Consider the following 17278-nt stretch of genomic DNA (forward strand, 5'->3'; position numbering starts at 1 on the left):
ACACAGAAATATATTCAAGGTCATGAGTTATTAAAGAAATGCAAATTAAATCAGTGAGATACAAGTTTTCTCTTAACAGTTTAGCAAAGATTTAAAAATATGTAATAGTGCTGGTGTGGGTGTGGTGAATGAGACAAGCGCTGTTATACATGGTAGGTTATAACTTGGTATGATTTTTTTGTAAAGCATTCAATTACTTTATTCAGAAATTCCATTTCTACAAATCAGTCCTAAGAAGCAGTCAGAAATGCCAGAAATATTTTGGGCAGAAAAATGTTCATTGCAGCATCATTTCTTAGTGACAAATATGAAGTGACCTAAATGTTAATGGGGACAGTTACGTACATTTGTGGTGTAACCATAGTTCAGAATATATGTGCAACTTCTAAAATTTAGGTTTACAAATTTATAATGTTAACTTTAAAAGACATAAGATTTTACAAACAGTATCATCTCAACTATTTAAAAATAACGAGAAAATATGTCAAAATATTAGCAGTGGTTTCAGCTAGTTGGTAAAGTTTTGAGTGATTCTTTTTTTGTACTACTCTCTGTGGTTATAATTTTCTGTGATGAATTTTCTCATAACGAGAAAAAAAGGTATAGCATTAAAACAAGTGGTCAGCCTTAAAGAATTATGGGAGATGAAACCTAGGTGTGTAGAGACTAGAGAAATCCCGAGGCTATGGCAGTGGTCTGTTCATAGATGTTGATGCTTGAATTTAGGAAAAAGTGGCATTGGAGATGGAAAGAAAGGGTCCAGATTCTGGAAAGATTTAGCAGTTAGAGACAACTTGGTTTGGCAAGTCCTGAGAGTGGGAGGCTTGATGAATGGCAGTACAATTCACTGAGATGAGAACTCAGGGAAGAAACAGCCGAAGGAATGGAGAGGAGTTCAGTTTGGCTATGTTATGTTTGTGATGTGGGTGAAAATAGACAGTGGGCACTTGAGTGCTTAGGTCTGGAACACAGGAGTAGGTCAGTCAGTTATGAAGATTTGGGAGTCATTATCAGCACAATCGTTCAAGTCCTGGCCATGAATAACAATCCTTGAGTACAAGGTCTTTAAACTAACAAATGATTCTAACTCCCTTAGAACACCTACTGAAAACTTACTTTAAAATATGGTAGTGTAGTTTCTGTTTAAGGTTAAAAAACTACATACAAGAATATGAGTAAACTTTTAGTGGCTTTCTTTAGGATTACAGGGTTGATATAATCTGCTGTTTGGCAATTTTATAGTAGACTTAATTTAAGGTCTCATATATATATATCTTTTAATTTGGACAATCTGCAACTTATATAGATATTTGACTTAAATACTTTAACTTGTATTTTTATGTATATCTGGAGTTTCCCTCTATTTGAGAAGGTTGAGGGTTTTTTTATTTAGATATTTTTAGAGGGATTTTAGATTTTATTCTAAAATCCATGTAATAATTTTTATAAATGTTTTAAAGTACATATCTAAACTGATTTTCAATGTTGATTCTTTCAATTTACATTTGTGCTACCAAACTCTCTTCCATCCAACCATCTAAGTTGGTTATTTTAGCTGACATGGTTTCTAATTAAGTCTTTGTGGTTGAGAGAGCTCCTTATGGCATGTCTGCTTTAGCATTTAATTGCTCCATGGACTCCAAATTAAATTCTATAGTATCCCATTTTGGTCTGCTGATGAAGCAAAGATCTTTTCAGCATGGCCCAAGAAATGCAGTGCTTGTGACAGCTCAGAGGACTTAGCATCACAATTTTGAAAAAGTTAGGACAGTTTGACTTCTAGATTGACTTTTTATCACTTTAAAATAAAATTTAAAATGTTATCACAGAGTTAAATGAGAGAATGTTAGATACAAAATAGGCTCTCAACAAGTATGTAGAATAAAGCCAAACTGTTGACCTTGATATGTAGTGCACCAAATTATTTTGTTTTAGAAAGAACAAAGTCTTGGGAGTTTTTAGGTTGAATTTAAATGAAAAGTATCAGGAAACAAACGTGATAACTGTCAGAGAAGATATAAAGTGTTTTTGCACTGGGGTGACAGCTTAGATTAAGAAACTTCAAAGGTCTCATCTAGTTCCACGTTATCTCATTTGACAGTTTTGGTTCTTGAGTCAGTAGAGAAACTGGATGTTTACACAAATACTTGGGTGTGTTAGTTCTTTACTAAGAAATAATTCACATAGTCATAAGACAGAGGGCAAGATCTAATAACTGACTTTTAAGCATTAGTCTGATCTCATGTCTTTAGAATGCTGTTTCGAATTCTAGCTACCTGTCACTTCATTTCTTGGTTTTCTGATTCAGTAGTACAGAATCAGAACAGAATTTAGAGTTCTGATGGACAAGAATGAACAGAATCAGGCATTAGACTGTGAGATTCTAGAAAGGTATGTGCTGCAAGCATTGATTTACCATCAAGTACTTACTACTTGCTTACAGTGATGCTGAGACATAGCATCTAAACAGGCAAAACAATAAGAGAGTGGCATGATTGCATTGATGATCACAGGTTCACATCTAGAGAATTCCAATAAAATAAATTGTTAAACAATCTTAATAAGTCATTAAGAATTACTAAATTGAAGAGCTTAGGTCAATGTGAGACAAGTGAACCTGGTTGTGATGGTTATTTCTTTATCAAAATGCTCAGTTCTTTTCCTGTAAAATTCAAATGAGGAATTCTGCTTCTGGCAATGTGACAGACTAGATAGCATGAATAACACCCCATTTGGAAAATAGCTAAAAAGTCAGGTAAGATATGACCAAGTGATATTTATAAATGCACTCTTGAAGTGACCCACATAGACAGAACCCAAAGAAGTCTTTTTTAAAAAGTTCAAAGCAGGACATCTAGAAGCTAAGCATTCATAGTAGCTTTCCCACTGAGGGGTTCTACTAAACCCATGACTTACTACTTTTACCACTGCATGAAGATGCAGAAGAAGTCTGGTATCTCCCATTCCCCCAAGATGGAATGTCTAATAAGATCCTCTTGTTGCACAAAATTGACATCCCAGAGCTATACCGTCAGTGTAAGGATGAAGAAGAAATGAACTCACTGCACAGAACACAACAACAAGGAAAATTGCCTCTTCTATCCTTAGCATTAATGGGTAGAAGCAATATCATCCTTGAAAATTTATAGCCAAGATCTAGCCCTTACATGGGTTTCACTAAATATATTCTTGATGTTATAATAAAATTATTTTTAAATTTTGTCCCTTGAGTACTAGTTTTTTAATATTCTTTGTGACAAAAATAAGTAAGCATAAAGCAGTTATACTGCATTGCAAAGGACAAAGTTATTCAAGAAAAAGCACTTGTGTGATTGAGTTGTAAACTAAACTAAACACATTTTTATCCTGAAACACCATTTTTACTTGAAAAAGCAGCTAAGAGATAAACTTGTTATTCACACTTGGATATTTATTTGGTGAAGGTTTTCTTGAAACTGAACACAGTGAGCCTGCTACTTAAAGGTTAAGTGACTGGAATTGTTCGTTGCCAATGATAAAATTCAAGCTTTCAAGTGAAAATTAGAATTGTGAAAAACTTAACACTCACCACGTTAAGTTTAATAGTTTCCCAATGCATAAAGATATATGTGATGGAACATATATGTGATCTTTCCAACATCATACTGGAAGTCCTTGCTGATGCAATAAGAGAAGAAAGGGAAATTAAAAGTATACAGATTGGGAAGGAAGATATAAAACTGTCTTTGTTCACAGAATACATGATTATCTATGTAGGAAATCTGAAAGAATCAACAAAAAACCTCCTAGAACTAATGAGTCATTATAGCAGGGTTGCAGGATACAAGATTTATATACAAAAGTCATTTGCTTTCCTATATACCAACAATGAAAAAGAGGAATTTGAAATTAAAAGCATAATTCCATTTATATTATCACCCCCCAAAATGAAATACTTAGCTATAAATCTAACAAAATATGTACAAGACCTATATGAGAAATACTACAAAACTCTGATGAACAGAATCAAAGAACTAAATAAATTGAGAGATATTCCATGTTCATGAATAGAAAGACTCAATATTGTCAAGATGTCACTTCTTTCCAACTTGATCTAAATATTCAGTGCAATCCCAGTGAAAATCTCAGCAAGTTATATTATGGATATCAACAAACTGATTCTAAAGTTTATATGGAGAGGCAAAGACCCAGAACACCCAACATGGTAGTAAAAGAGAAGAACAATGTTGGAGGACCAACACTACCTAAATTCAAGGCTTAAAACAAAGCTATAGTAATCAAGACAGTATGGTATTGGCAAAAGAATAGACACCTAATGGAACAGAGAGCCCAGAAAGAGGCCCTCATAAATATAGTCAACTGGTCTTTGACAAGGGAGCAACACAGTGGAGCAAAGGTATTCTTTTCAACAAATGGTGCTGGAACAACTGGACATCCACTTGCACAAAGATGGATCCAGACAGAGACTTTACACCCTTCACACAAATTAACTCAAAGTGGATCATAGACCTAAATGTAAAATGCAAAACTGTAAAACTCTGAGAATATAACACAGGACAAAACCTAGATGACCTTGGGTAGGATGATGCCTTTTTAGATACCACACCAAAGGTATGAACCATGAAAAAATAATGAGTAAGTTCAACTTCATCAAAATTGAAAGCTTTTGTTTTGCTAAAGAATGAGAAGACAAACCACAGACAGGGAGGAAATATTTGCAAAAGACACATCTGATAAAGGACTGTTATCCAAAATATACAAAGAAACAAGTAAGAAAACAAACAACTCAATTTAAAAAATGTGGCAAAAACCTTAAGAGGCACCTCCCCAAAGAAGATATACAGGTGGCAAATAGGCATATGAAAAAAAAGCTCCACATCATATGTCATTAGGGAAATGCAAATTAAAACAACAAGATACCACCACACACCTCTTAGAATGGCCAAAATCTGTCACACTGACAACACCCAATGCTGGAGAGGATGTGGTGCAACAGGAACTCTCATGCATTGCTGGTGGGAATGCAAAATGGTACAGCCACTTTGGGACAGTTTGGCACTTTCTTACAAAATGAAACATACTCTTACCATATGATCCAGCATCTCACTCCTTGATATTTACCCAAAGGAAATGAAAACCATTGTCCACACAGAAACCTGCACATGGATGTTTATAACAGCTTTATTCATAATTGCCAAAACTTGGAAGCAACCAAGATATTCTTCAGTAGATGAATAGATAAACTGTGGTACATACAGACAATAGAATATTATTCAGTGTTAAAGAGAAAAGCCATGGAGGAGCCTTAAATGCATATTACTGAATGAAAGAAGCCAATCTGAAAAGGCTATATATACTGTATGATTACAACTAGTTGATGTTCTGGAAAAGGCAAAACTATGGAGACAGTAAAAAGATCAGTGGTTGCCAGTGGTGGGGTGTGGAGGAGATGAATAGGCAGAACACAGAAGATGATTAGGGCAGTGAAATACCCTATATATCATAATGATGGGTATATGTCATTAAAAATCTGTCCAAACCAATAGAATGTACAGCCTGCGAGTGAACCCTAAAGTAAACTATGGACTTTGGGTGATTATGATATGTCAGTGTAGGTTTGTCTGTGGTAAACAGTTTACCATTCTGGTGAGTGATATTGATAATGGGGTAGGCTGTGCACGTGTGGGAGCAGGAGATCTATGGGAAATCTCTTTACCTCCCTCTCAGTTTTGTTGCACACCTCAAACTGCTCTAAAAATATAGTCTTAAAAAAGAAAGTATATATATTCTTCATAAAAATATGTTAACGTATGAGTTTATTAGTTATGTTTGAATGAACGAAATATTTTCTAAATTTCTGATATTTTTTTGTAGGGCAAATATTGACAGGCATAACCCACATAAACAAAAGCTCTTTGTAGTTCTCAATTAAAGCATGTAAAAGGGTCTTGAGATAAAAACATTTGAGAACCGTTCATCTAAACTCTCCAGTAAAAGACAGATTATCAGACTGGATTCAAAAATTTTCTGGATACATGCTATTTACAAGAGACAATCCTAAAATAAAAGGTTATATCAGAAAGAGCAAGAGGAGCCTGCGATGAAGTCTGTGAGCAGCTTCTCAATTCTTTCACTTATTTATTTTTTGATTTGTGTCCTTTAGAAAATGTCCCATAACGTCACATTTGAAATTTCTACTGCTCTGTTTGTCCTTATCACATAGGAAATACCATGATTTGGTGCGATAGGTGACTTTGCATAAAAATGATCCTGTTGTGAAAATAGACAGCAGTGCATGCACACCAGTTAAATACTTTTAAAGACCCTGATCAATTATGAAAACTGATCATAAGTCAGGCTATAAAGCTTGTCTTAATACATTTTGAAAGATTAACATTACAAAAATTACATTCTGTGACCCTAAATCAATTAAATAGTAATCATTACATAAAGATAAGTAGAAAAACTCCATAAAGAAGAAAAAAGTTTATAAACACCTTATGAGTCAAAGAACTTGTAATGAAAGATTAGAAAATATTTAACTACAGAATAACAAAAATAATTCATACTAAAAATGTGAGACATATTTAAAGCAGTGCTTAGAGAAATATATAGCCTTAAATGCTTACATCAGGAAAGAAGTAATGCTCCGAATTCAGGAGTTAGAACAGAATATACCCAAGGAAAATAGGTGGAATAAAGAGCAGCAGAAACTACTGAAATAGAAATATACATTCACTCCAAAGAATCAAGAAAGCTAAAAGTCACTGATTTGGAACGCCCAATGAAAGAGACAATTTATAACAAGCATTATCTAGGAACAAAAGAGTGTGAGAAGGCACAAACAGTGCTGGGAATAAAGAAATGTACAAAACGATAAATTCTGCAGAGATTAAAATAGTAAAAAGATATTTTTAAATAGTTTTGTGTTACTAAATTTGAAATATTGGCAGAATAGTTATCTAAACTGATTTAGGGAGACATTGTACATCTACCTCTGTAATCATTAAAGAAATTATATCAGTAATTAGAAACCTTCCCCAAAAGGAAACAGGCTCTGGTAACTTTGGATGTTTTTTGAATGTTTCCCAGGAATGTGGAGTTGCTTTAATTCTAGAAAATCTACTAATTTACCACATTAATCTGCCATAGATTCAAGGTTAAAAAAATCTTAAATTATCCCAAAAGATAAAGCTTTGGTAGTTAAGGCAATATTGTCTTGTTGTGAGGTTAGAACAACTGGCTAGTGGTACCAAATTAGAAATCATTGACCTGTATATTGAGACCAGATTTTTGGTAGAGTGGGCATTCTAGATGGGGGAAAGGATGGATATATGTGGACTATTTAATAAATAGTGCTGTGATAATTATTTACCCATAATTTTTTAAAAAGTGAAATTGGATCCCTATCTGAAAACGTACACAAAAATTAATTCCAGATGGCAATGACTCTTAAATATGAAAAGCAGAGGTATAAAAGTTTTGAAGGAGTGGGAGGAAAGCTTTATGACCTCAGGGTTGGGAAGATTTTCTCAAGCAAAATGCAAAACCACAAACCATAAAGGAAAATGTTGCCTTTGAAATTGGGTTCATTCAGAAGATTCCACAAGGAATGAAAATACAAGCTAAAAACTGAAAGAAGATGTTTACAGCACATATAAGTGACAATGGGTTCAGTACCAGAATGCATATGTAATTAGTAATCAAAAGATAAACAGCATGGTAGGAAAAAGTACAAAAGATTTCACAGAAGAGGAAACACGTGACCAATAAACTATGAAAGGATAATCGATGCATTAGTAATCAGGGGAATGCAATTAAGACTGTAATGAGGTAATATTTAATAATCTCAGATTGGCAAAAATGAAAAAGAAAATACCAAGTGTTGATAAATATGGAACAATGGAAACACTTAGGGAATGTAAATTAATAAAGCCACTTTGGATTACAATTTGACATTTTCTGGTAAAGCTGAACATGTACATATCCTATGGCCCATTCTAGAAATATATCCTAGGCAAATTCTTGCATGTGTGCATGAGGGTATAGACATAAGAATATTGATAGCTTTGTTAATAATTCCATATAAATAAATAAAACTCAAACAACCATGTTCATCAACAGTAAAATGGATAGGTAAACTGTAGAATACTCATGTAATAGAATACTAGGAGCAGTGAAATTTAATGAATTACAGCTGTACACATCAACATAGACAAATATCAAGAACTTAGTGATGAACATAAGAAACAAGTTGCAAAAATGTTAATGTTGTTTCATTATAAAAAGTTAAAAAGCATGCAGAACTAGACAATATATTCTTTTTTCATTTTTTGTTGTGGTAAAATATACATAACATAAAATTTACCATTTTAAATATTTTTAAGTGTGCAGTTTGTGGCATTAACTACACTGACAGTATTGTATGACCTTTACCACTGTCTGTTTCTGGAACTTTTTCATCATCCCAAATACAAACTCTTTACCCATTAAACAATAACTCTTCATCTCCCCTCCTCTCATTGCCTGGTAATCTCTGTTCTACCTTCTGTCTCTATAAATGTACCTATTTCTCATATAAGTGGAATCATACAATATCTGTCCTTTTGTGTCTGGCTTATTTCACTTAGTAAAATGTCCTCAGGGTTCATTCATGATGTAGGGTGTGTCAGAATTTCATTCCTTTTAAGGCTGAATATTCCAATGTATGGATATACCACTTCTTGTTTATCCATTCATTAGTAATATACTCTTTAGGGATGCATACATAGGTAGTATTCCTTTTTTGAAAACGGGAAGGGAAGAAGTAACCCAAAATTCAGGGTCTGGTTACCTTTGGAGGAGGGAATGGGACGGATGCAATTTCAGAGGGAAAATGAAGATTTTAAGGTACTGGTATTTTTCTGTTTCTTGAGCAGGATGGTCGGTACAGGATGTTCATTTTATTATTCATTAAGTAGTACCTGTATATTTTATACTTTAGTATGTGTGATGTATTCCACAGTTAAAAAAAAAACCTCAAATGATAATGCCATTAATTTTCAGTGTGTTATAAAAAACCTGATAATTAAGGTATTAGTACATGACAGAATTTTTTAGAACATTCTGTGTAATAAAGCTCTGAAAAATCATAAAATCTAAGTAAGCTCCTTCTCTCCTTCCCCCAACCCCGTTTTCTTAATATGGGAGAAAGAGTTAAATTTCTAGCAGGTGGTTTATTTTATTTGATGTTTTAATAGGTAGAGAAAATCAGTCAAATATTTTAATAGGAGAGGCATTATATTAATTGTATTTATCTTGGGGTACATAATAAATGAAACATTATATAATGAACTATTCTGTAAGAAGACCCTAACTTGAATAATTTGGACAAGCGATGTTCTCTCCAGATGTTCATAATATTATAATTATATAATATTAATATTATATAAATAATATTAATATTATTCATGGTCCATAAATATTAATAATAAATACTGTTTATTCAATACCTACTATATGCTAAAAACTCTACTAGGTATTTTCATATGTTACTGCAAGAATTTATTTAGGACATATTTCTAGGATGGGAATTATTGCTGAGTCGTAAAGTATTCATCTGTTCAACTTTACGAGGTAATGTCAAATTGTTTTCCAAAATGGCTGTATCCATCAAAACTCTCTCCAGTAGTGTTAAGAGAGTTTGCATTGTCCCTCATCCTTATTAACACTTGGTATTATCCAAACTTGAAAATACTTGCCAGTCTGAGAGTGTGAAACTGAGGCTCAGATACGTGAAGAAATATGCCAAAGATTAGCTAGTGAATAAGTGCTGGTGTCACATTCTAATTCAGATTTGTCTGATTACAACTGTAATAAGGTGGAATCTCAAAGAAATGGAAATATATAGGCTAAGTCTTTTTTATAACAGAGAATAGTTATGAAAAATGAGATTAAAATTTCTTTTATGTAGTAATTTCCTTAGGGGAAGTATTTCTGAAAGTGTGATTTTCAATTAACTGGATCAGAATCACCTGGTAGAAGGGGTGTGCTTCTGGGAGGGACAGGATGGGAAATAGGAGGGGGGTACTTATTATTTTTAGAAATGCAGCAGATTCTTGAGCCCATCTCTAGTTTTACTAGTTCAGGATCTCTAGGGGTGAGATCCAGGTATCTAAACTATCTAAAGCTTTCTTAGTTTTATTTTTGTTTTTTAATAAGCACTGAAGTTTAAGAACTTCTGCTTTAGGGATTTTGAAGTAATTCCCCGAATACTGCCAGGTTCACATGTAAACAGAGGTATAAACATGAGCCCAGAGTCAGAAACATATGTCTTAGACATATGTAAACATTCACTTCTTATTGACTTCTGTTATCTAACGTCCTTTCTCTAAGGGTTCCTCTTACTCTTTCTTTCTTTTACTTCTCTGCTCTTATCCAACCTTCATGCGAAATGAAATAACATTAGGACTTTGACAACAGTATAATTCTCTCTAAACTCTCTCTGCCAGGCTGACCCCTGGTGTTTTAAGGAAGTACAGAAGTGTACGAAAGACATATAGCAGTGTAATCAGTTATTTTTTTTTTTTTTTTTTTTTTTTTTTTTTTTTTTTTTTGCGGTACGCGGGCCTCTCACTGTTGTGGCCTCTCCCGTTGCGGAGCAACAGGCTCCGGACGCGCAGGCTCAGTGGCCATGGCTCACGGGCCCAGCCGCTCCGCGGCATGTGGGATCCTCCCACACCGGGGCACGAACCCGTGTCCCCTGCATCGGCAGGCGGACTCTCAACCACTGCGCCACCAGGGAAGCCCCTAATCAGTTATTTTATTCTTCTTTATAGAACTGATGATAACAATGATATCAATTTTGGGTGGGTAAATATATAAACTTGATGGTTATAAACAGTGAAGATTCATGGAGCTGGGATTAGAGCCATGAAAGATCCTTATGTCTTTCTCATTATTGTTCTTGTAAAAAATGCATTTTCTATGACTAGCTAATTTTTTTTTTTTTTTTTTTTTTTTTTTCTTCTTTCCTTGCGGTATGCGGGCCTCTCACTATTGTGGCCTTTCCCGTTTCGGAGCACAGGCTCCGGACACACAGGCTCAGCGACCATGGCTCACGGGCCCAGCCGCTCCGCGGCGTGTGGGATCCTCCCAGACGGGGGCACGAACCCGCGTCCCCTGCATCGGCAGGCGGACTCCCAACCACTGCGCCACCAGGGAAGCCCTGACTAGCTAATTTTAAAGAAGAAAACAATGACTGAGCTGGGTAAAGAATTACTAGAAACATCATTTAGGCCCCTTTTCCCATCAAGGACACAGACTCTAAGTGAGATCCTATGTTAATATTAGAAATGGATGTTGTAGACTCAAAAGAGCTCTATTCTGCTCACCTGCTCAGACCTTACAAGGGGCCATTTTCATTGTTGCTGAGCAAGTAATTGCTTAATTAAGTGGTACAGCTAATTCTATTGTGTTTAGAATTTAGTAGCTTTCATCTCCTTTTGTTTCACAGATACCAATATACCAAATACTTTAAAACTCTGAGTTCAGCAGAAAACCTTTCTACGTAATTTTTACCTTAAAAATGAAATTGACAGAATGTTAATCATCAAAACTAGATTTTGCAGGAATCATCCTTAAACTAGGCTTTCAAAATTATGCTCATTTCCAAGTTATCTTAATTTTTATAGTTTATTTGGTTATAAAATTAAATAATTACTCTTAAGTGATCAATGTCATATTTTGTGAAAGATTTGTTTAACAAATCTGAAAATAATATGTAGCAATTTTTATGTCATGCTTTCAAAACAGAGGCTTTAAATCCTATATTTTATGTAGTAGTTGTTAGCTATTCTAAAGGTACAATAAGAGATTATTGTTCATATCAGTGTAATAAATTGATACTCCCTGATCATACTTTTTCATTTTGCACATTGTCGGAACCTTGGACCTTAATCTTATTCTTTGATTGACAGTAGCGACCAGGGAAAGAACACTTGTATTGTTTGGGATAGTCACATCTGTTCAACTTGATTCAGTTGGGGGTATTTGCATATTCTTAAGTATTTCTTCTGAGAGGGCTTAAATCCTTCTCAAGAGCTTGATGCATTTTTGAAATTCATTCATAAAGTATCTACATGCACTAATAGTTCTGTATAATATTGCTGTGCATAATCTGACAGATAAGACCACATTTTAAAACAAGGTATTCTTTAGGGATACTACGTTACATTTTTACTTGTTCTGCTGGCAGAAATGTCATTTTTTTGGAAAAAGGCCATTTTAATATTTTGATTAAATTAATATATCCTTATTTTGGGCAAGTTTGTCAATCAAAGGACAAATAAGGATTTATTAAATAATAATTCAGAAGTTAATGGTAGTTTTTCCTGCCTTGGTTGGAAAATTGAGTAATTTTATAAAAAACCATTGTAGAGTTTGAATGGATATCTATTTAGTCTCCTTATTTTATAGGGAAGATTACCAAGGCTCAAGTTTACTGACTTACTCAAGGTCACACTGCTTGGAAATTAGGTTTTATTTTAGGTCTGAACTCTGAGACCAGTAAAGCCCAAGGATTGCTGGTATATGACTTTGGGTTTACATTATTTATATATTACCCTATATCTAGGATTTCCCCCTACCATTAGAATACATAGTCAAGAATTATGTCTTATTCATCTTCATATCTTTCCAGAATTGACACCATGTCTTATACATAGTTAATGCCCAGTCATTATTTTGCTGTTCTGTTTTCATTATCTTCCTAAGCTATTATGCTATAAAGGATAATTTTGAAATGAGATAGCTTATTAATGGAATGTTAAACATCTTTGATAGCAAATAGGTTTCATTTTGTGTTCCATTTCTAGTGAATTGGCAAGAGCTGTGTGGAGAAGACTTGGGATCTGCTGGGGTCGATTAGCAGTGTCCACCACAGGCATAGGATAAGAGAACCCAATTCTTTCTAACTTGATTTTATGTGATCTTAGGGAAGGAAGAGAGGACTTTAGACTGGAGTGAGCAGAAAAGGCCCTGGGAAGAATTAACTCTCAAAGTGCAGGATAGATAGAGTTCAGAGACGGCAGAAAAAACGAGGTAGAATGCCACAGAGGCTGGGGTTCTATAAGAAACTGGAATTGTTCAGAAAGAAGAGATATCGCTAGGGTACATTAAATATAATTAAAGTAAGGAAAACAATTGTTGAGTACTTTTGATACCTAGCCTTATGCTAGATCCTCTTTTTACAGGAACCCTGGAGACCTTCTGTCCTAGTTTGCATTCCTTGCTTTTCCTTTCCTGAGATATTTAGGATTGTTCTAGTCTTCCCTTATTTCTCTGAGACAGCTCTCTCCAATTTTCTATCTGCCTTACTTACTTAAAGATATGAAAGTTGTGATATAACCTTATTACAATTTTTTTCAACATTATGTTATAGGAATTCATTGGAAAGGGAAGTCTCAACTGCTATTTAATCATATTATTAAAAGAACATTCAAAAATATTTGGCTGTGAAGTAAGTAACTCCAAATTACATAATGATTTTTTACCTTCCAGGAATCCCCTTCTGGTCGAAGGAAAGCTCTTGCTACCACCAGCATCAACATGAAACAGTATGCAAGCCCAATGCCAACTCAGACTGATGTCAAGTTAAAATTCAAGCCATTGTCTAAAAAAGTTGTATCTGCCACTCTTCAGTTTTCATTATCTTGCATTTTCCTTCGGGAAGGAAAAGCCACGTAAGTTTCTTTTATCAAATAAGCTGTTTTAGAGTATATTTTAAAACACGGTGCGTAAATAGCTTTTGACTTAGTAAACTGTTAACAGTTGAGAATATCCTACCGCATACCTATCATTCCGGCCAATTCTTTGTTTCAGAGGCTGAATTAGATGTACTCCTTGTTATTTATAGTCTCTTTCAACTGTAGAGAATGATCAATAATATAAAAGTGACTATAGCAATTTTCAAAAATTTAAGTTGTATATTATAGGTTATCATAAGGGTCTGTTTTATATTTCAGTGTCTTCAGTGTAAGTAGTTGCACTCTGAAGTCCACAGTTCAATTTGTAGAGCTGTTTGTTGCAGCTGAGGCATGAGAGGAAGCCAAAGTGAAAAGTTTAGGATGAGAGGAATGAAAGAATTAAAGGAACTTTTGCCAATGCATATTCTTTGGCTCAGCCTTACAAAACTTGTATAGGAAGGTACAGTACAGTTACGTAACCAGTTTGCTATGACCATTATCTCTTTCAAATATCACTTCTTAAGCATTGAATAGGCATTGCACAAAGATAACTCCTACACCCAGTTCTAGTCTCCTAAAAGAGTAAAATTCTAACTGGTTAAAAAGAGGTAAACAGGGCTTCCCTGGTGGCGCAGTGGTTGAGAGTCCGCCTGCTGATGCAGGGGATGCAGGTTCGTGCCCCGGCCTGGGAAGATCCCACGTGCCACGGAGCAGCTGGGCCCGTGAGCTGTGGCCGCTGAACCTGCGCGTCCAGAGCCTGTGCTCCGCAACAGGAGAGGCCACAACAGTGAGAGGCCCGCGTACCAGAAAAAAAAAAAAAAAAGAGGTAAACATACCTAGAACAGGAAAAAATTAGTATTATTTATCTTAGTTGTTCCATACAGTCAAATCAATGGTAAGTGCGAGTTTTGGGTGTAATGAAAGGGTTAGCGCCTACTTGGAGTGGAAAATCAGTGAGAGGAGAAATGGAAATTCTGTGCTTGAGACTTAAAAGGTGATAGGAAGAAGGCAGCTATGAACATTTCAGTCTAATCTGCATCACAGTTCTGAATGTGTTTGACTTAGTGGAATGCGGTTACTATAATTGGCCATGTCTACTTGACTGATTAGACTGGATTCTGTGCGTCAGTCAAAAAGAGATGTTTGGCACTCATCTTCAGGGCAACAAATGACTTGGTAGATAACAGTAAGCCTCTTCTCTAGAAAGTTGGCTTCTATGTGAGTGTGGTAGAGGGACAGTGCAGGATGGAAGCAATTAGTCTTTCATCTCAGGACTTTAAATTGTAGACTTAAATATTGAAAAGTTTAAAATATAGACCTTACTCTGAAGTTCAAGCCAAAATGAAAGGAAAGGAAACACAGAAAGAAGAGAGAAAAAGTCAGAGAAGATCTTTTGAAGGTGGTGGACTCCTTTCCGCTGGGCAGAAGCAGTAAGTGATTTAGCACCATTCATTGGAATTTGGGTGAGAGGAAATTCAAACTAAATGTCTCAATTTGAGTGGAGAATGCTCTCAGAACACCCTAAACCACCTCTCTATCTCCTCATTCCTTGCCTACTCACCTTTCCCAAAGAAGAATGTTCAGGGTGAAAATATAGGAAATAAAATTAAGCAAGTTAACATTTTAAGAACACTGTTATATATTGAAATTATACCCTGGCGATGGAAAAGCAGTTTGTAAGACATTCATATAAGGTAATACAACTGTTTTTGTCCATGCAGACTTTGTGCCACTAAATTTGTCTTAAAAGGGGGAAATGATTTTGTTAACTCTAAGCTTATATGAGATAAAATGCAAAGAATTTCAAAAACCAGTTTAGCCTGCAAAATCATACCATATTTAGAAGTGAATTTTTTTTTTTTTCCCCGGTACGCGGGCCTCTCACTGTTGTGGCCTCTCCCGTTGCGGAGCACAGGCTCTGGACGCACAGGCTCAGCGGCCATGGCTCACAGGCCCAGCTGCTCCGCGGCATGTGGGATCTTCCCGGACTGGGGCACGAACCCGTGTCCCCTGCATCAGCAGGCGGACTCTCAACCACTGCGCCACCAGGGAAGCCCTAGAAGTGAATGTTAACAAGCATTACTTTGCAAAGGAAACAGTGGTTTTGTTTTGTTTTTATTTTATTGTGGTAAAAACATGAGAAACAGTGTTTTAATTCAGTTTTCTGAATTTGGAGGAAGTATAGCAGATTGAAATTTAGTTAGTATGTATCATGTTAGAAATATGTTTCATTCACTGTAGTTTATTTGAAATTTAAAGTAAAATAATAGGTCAAGAAAACTTAAATTATTTAACATTTAGAGTATTTAATGTAAACTTTATAAATTTATACTTAAAATACTTCAAGATATTTTTACATTTTGTCAAATGTATGGTATTTAACTAACCCAAGTCATTTTCTATCCTGTAATTCTTAAAAAGGCTAGGCTTTTGAGTGCTAGTTCAATTACTGTAGTTTTTTAACTTTAGGGGAGTTTTAACTCCTTCGAGAAAAATGCACAGCTAAACAAGATTTAAATATAATTTACAGGGGTTTACCACTTCTTTTTACTCCTACCCACAAAACCAAAAGGGTTCATGGACTTCAGATTAAGAATTTCTATTCTAATTCCTTCTGCAAACTTGAATATTTTTAAAGTCTAGATCTCATCTGATTTGCAAACTATCCCATTGTTTTATGAAACAAGTTTTTGTTTCCAGACTCCATGATCAGAAAACCATACTTTAATTCCATGAAGAAAATTTTAGATCTGTAGCACAGAATTAAACTAACTCCTAACCAGTTAGTTTTAATCCTGTTTGCTTTCTATTAATTAAATGTGCCATTTAAAAATTAATGAATGAATATTTAGATTGCTCAGTAGTTTTGTATAACTGTTTAAAAAGTCTTGTTAATGTTTAGAAAGAAGAAATGTATTAATATTATTTTCTTAAGAAACAACCCTTTTGAAGGTAATGTCATTTAATAAATTGTGTATTATCATTGATATAGGGATGAAGACATGCAAAGTTTGGCTAGTTTGATGAGTATGAAGCAAGCTGACATTGGCAATTTAGATGACTTTGAGGAAGATAATGAAGATGATGATGAGAACCGAGTGAACCAAGAGGAAAAGGCAGCAAAAATTACAGGTTGGTGTTATTTGCATTAAACTAAAAATTTATCTGTTTTTTTTGCAGAGTTGAAAAACTCATTCTTGTTTCCCAGGAAAAAACAACTCCACTAACAAGGTATTGTTTCTTTCCCAAGGCTTCTTAATATAATATACCATTTAGCTCTCTGGAAACTTTACATGCTGATGGAAATAACAGATTTTAGCAGTTTAAGATCAAGTCCAGGGCTAGCCAAGAAAGCATCAAACTTTATTGGAACTACTGATTATAGTATAAAGTAGCCTAAAGATGTTCATACTTATTTTGTCAATGTATGGATGAACCCTCTATAAGTAAAAATCTGTCTTAAGGGTAAGATGAGAAGATGCATTGGCTACCTTCTCCTAGCTCCTGTTCATTTATTCACATAAATTGTATGGACATTCTTTGTTTCGAATTTG

General features: G+C 34.8%; 1 protein-coding gene across 8 annotated transcripts in view; it reads left to right on the plus strand.

Annotated features, from left to right (window-relative positions):
• EHBP1 (EH domain binding protein 1) overlaps positions 1 to 17278 on the plus strand; it is a 357667-nt gene that overhangs the window by 126591 nt on the left and 213798 nt on the right. For all 8 annotated transcript variants that reach the window (XM_032652681.1, XM_032652683.1, XM_032652678.1 and 5 more), the window contains exons 6-7: positions 13540 to 13721; positions 16717 to 16856. In XM_032652681.1, the coding sequence (XP_032508572.1) occupies positions 13540 to 13721; positions 16717 to 16856 (322 nt within the window). The remainder of the gene's footprint in view (positions 1 to 13539; positions 13722 to 16716; positions 16857 to 17278) is intronic.

The sequence above is a fragment of the Phocoena sinus genome, chromosome 13 (genome assembly GCF_008692025.1).
Source record: "Phocoena sinus isolate mPhoSin1 chromosome 13, mPhoSin1.pri, whole genome shotgun sequence".
Lineage (NCBI taxonomy): Eukaryota > Metazoa > Chordata > Mammalia > Artiodactyla > Phocoenidae > Phocoena > Phocoena sinus.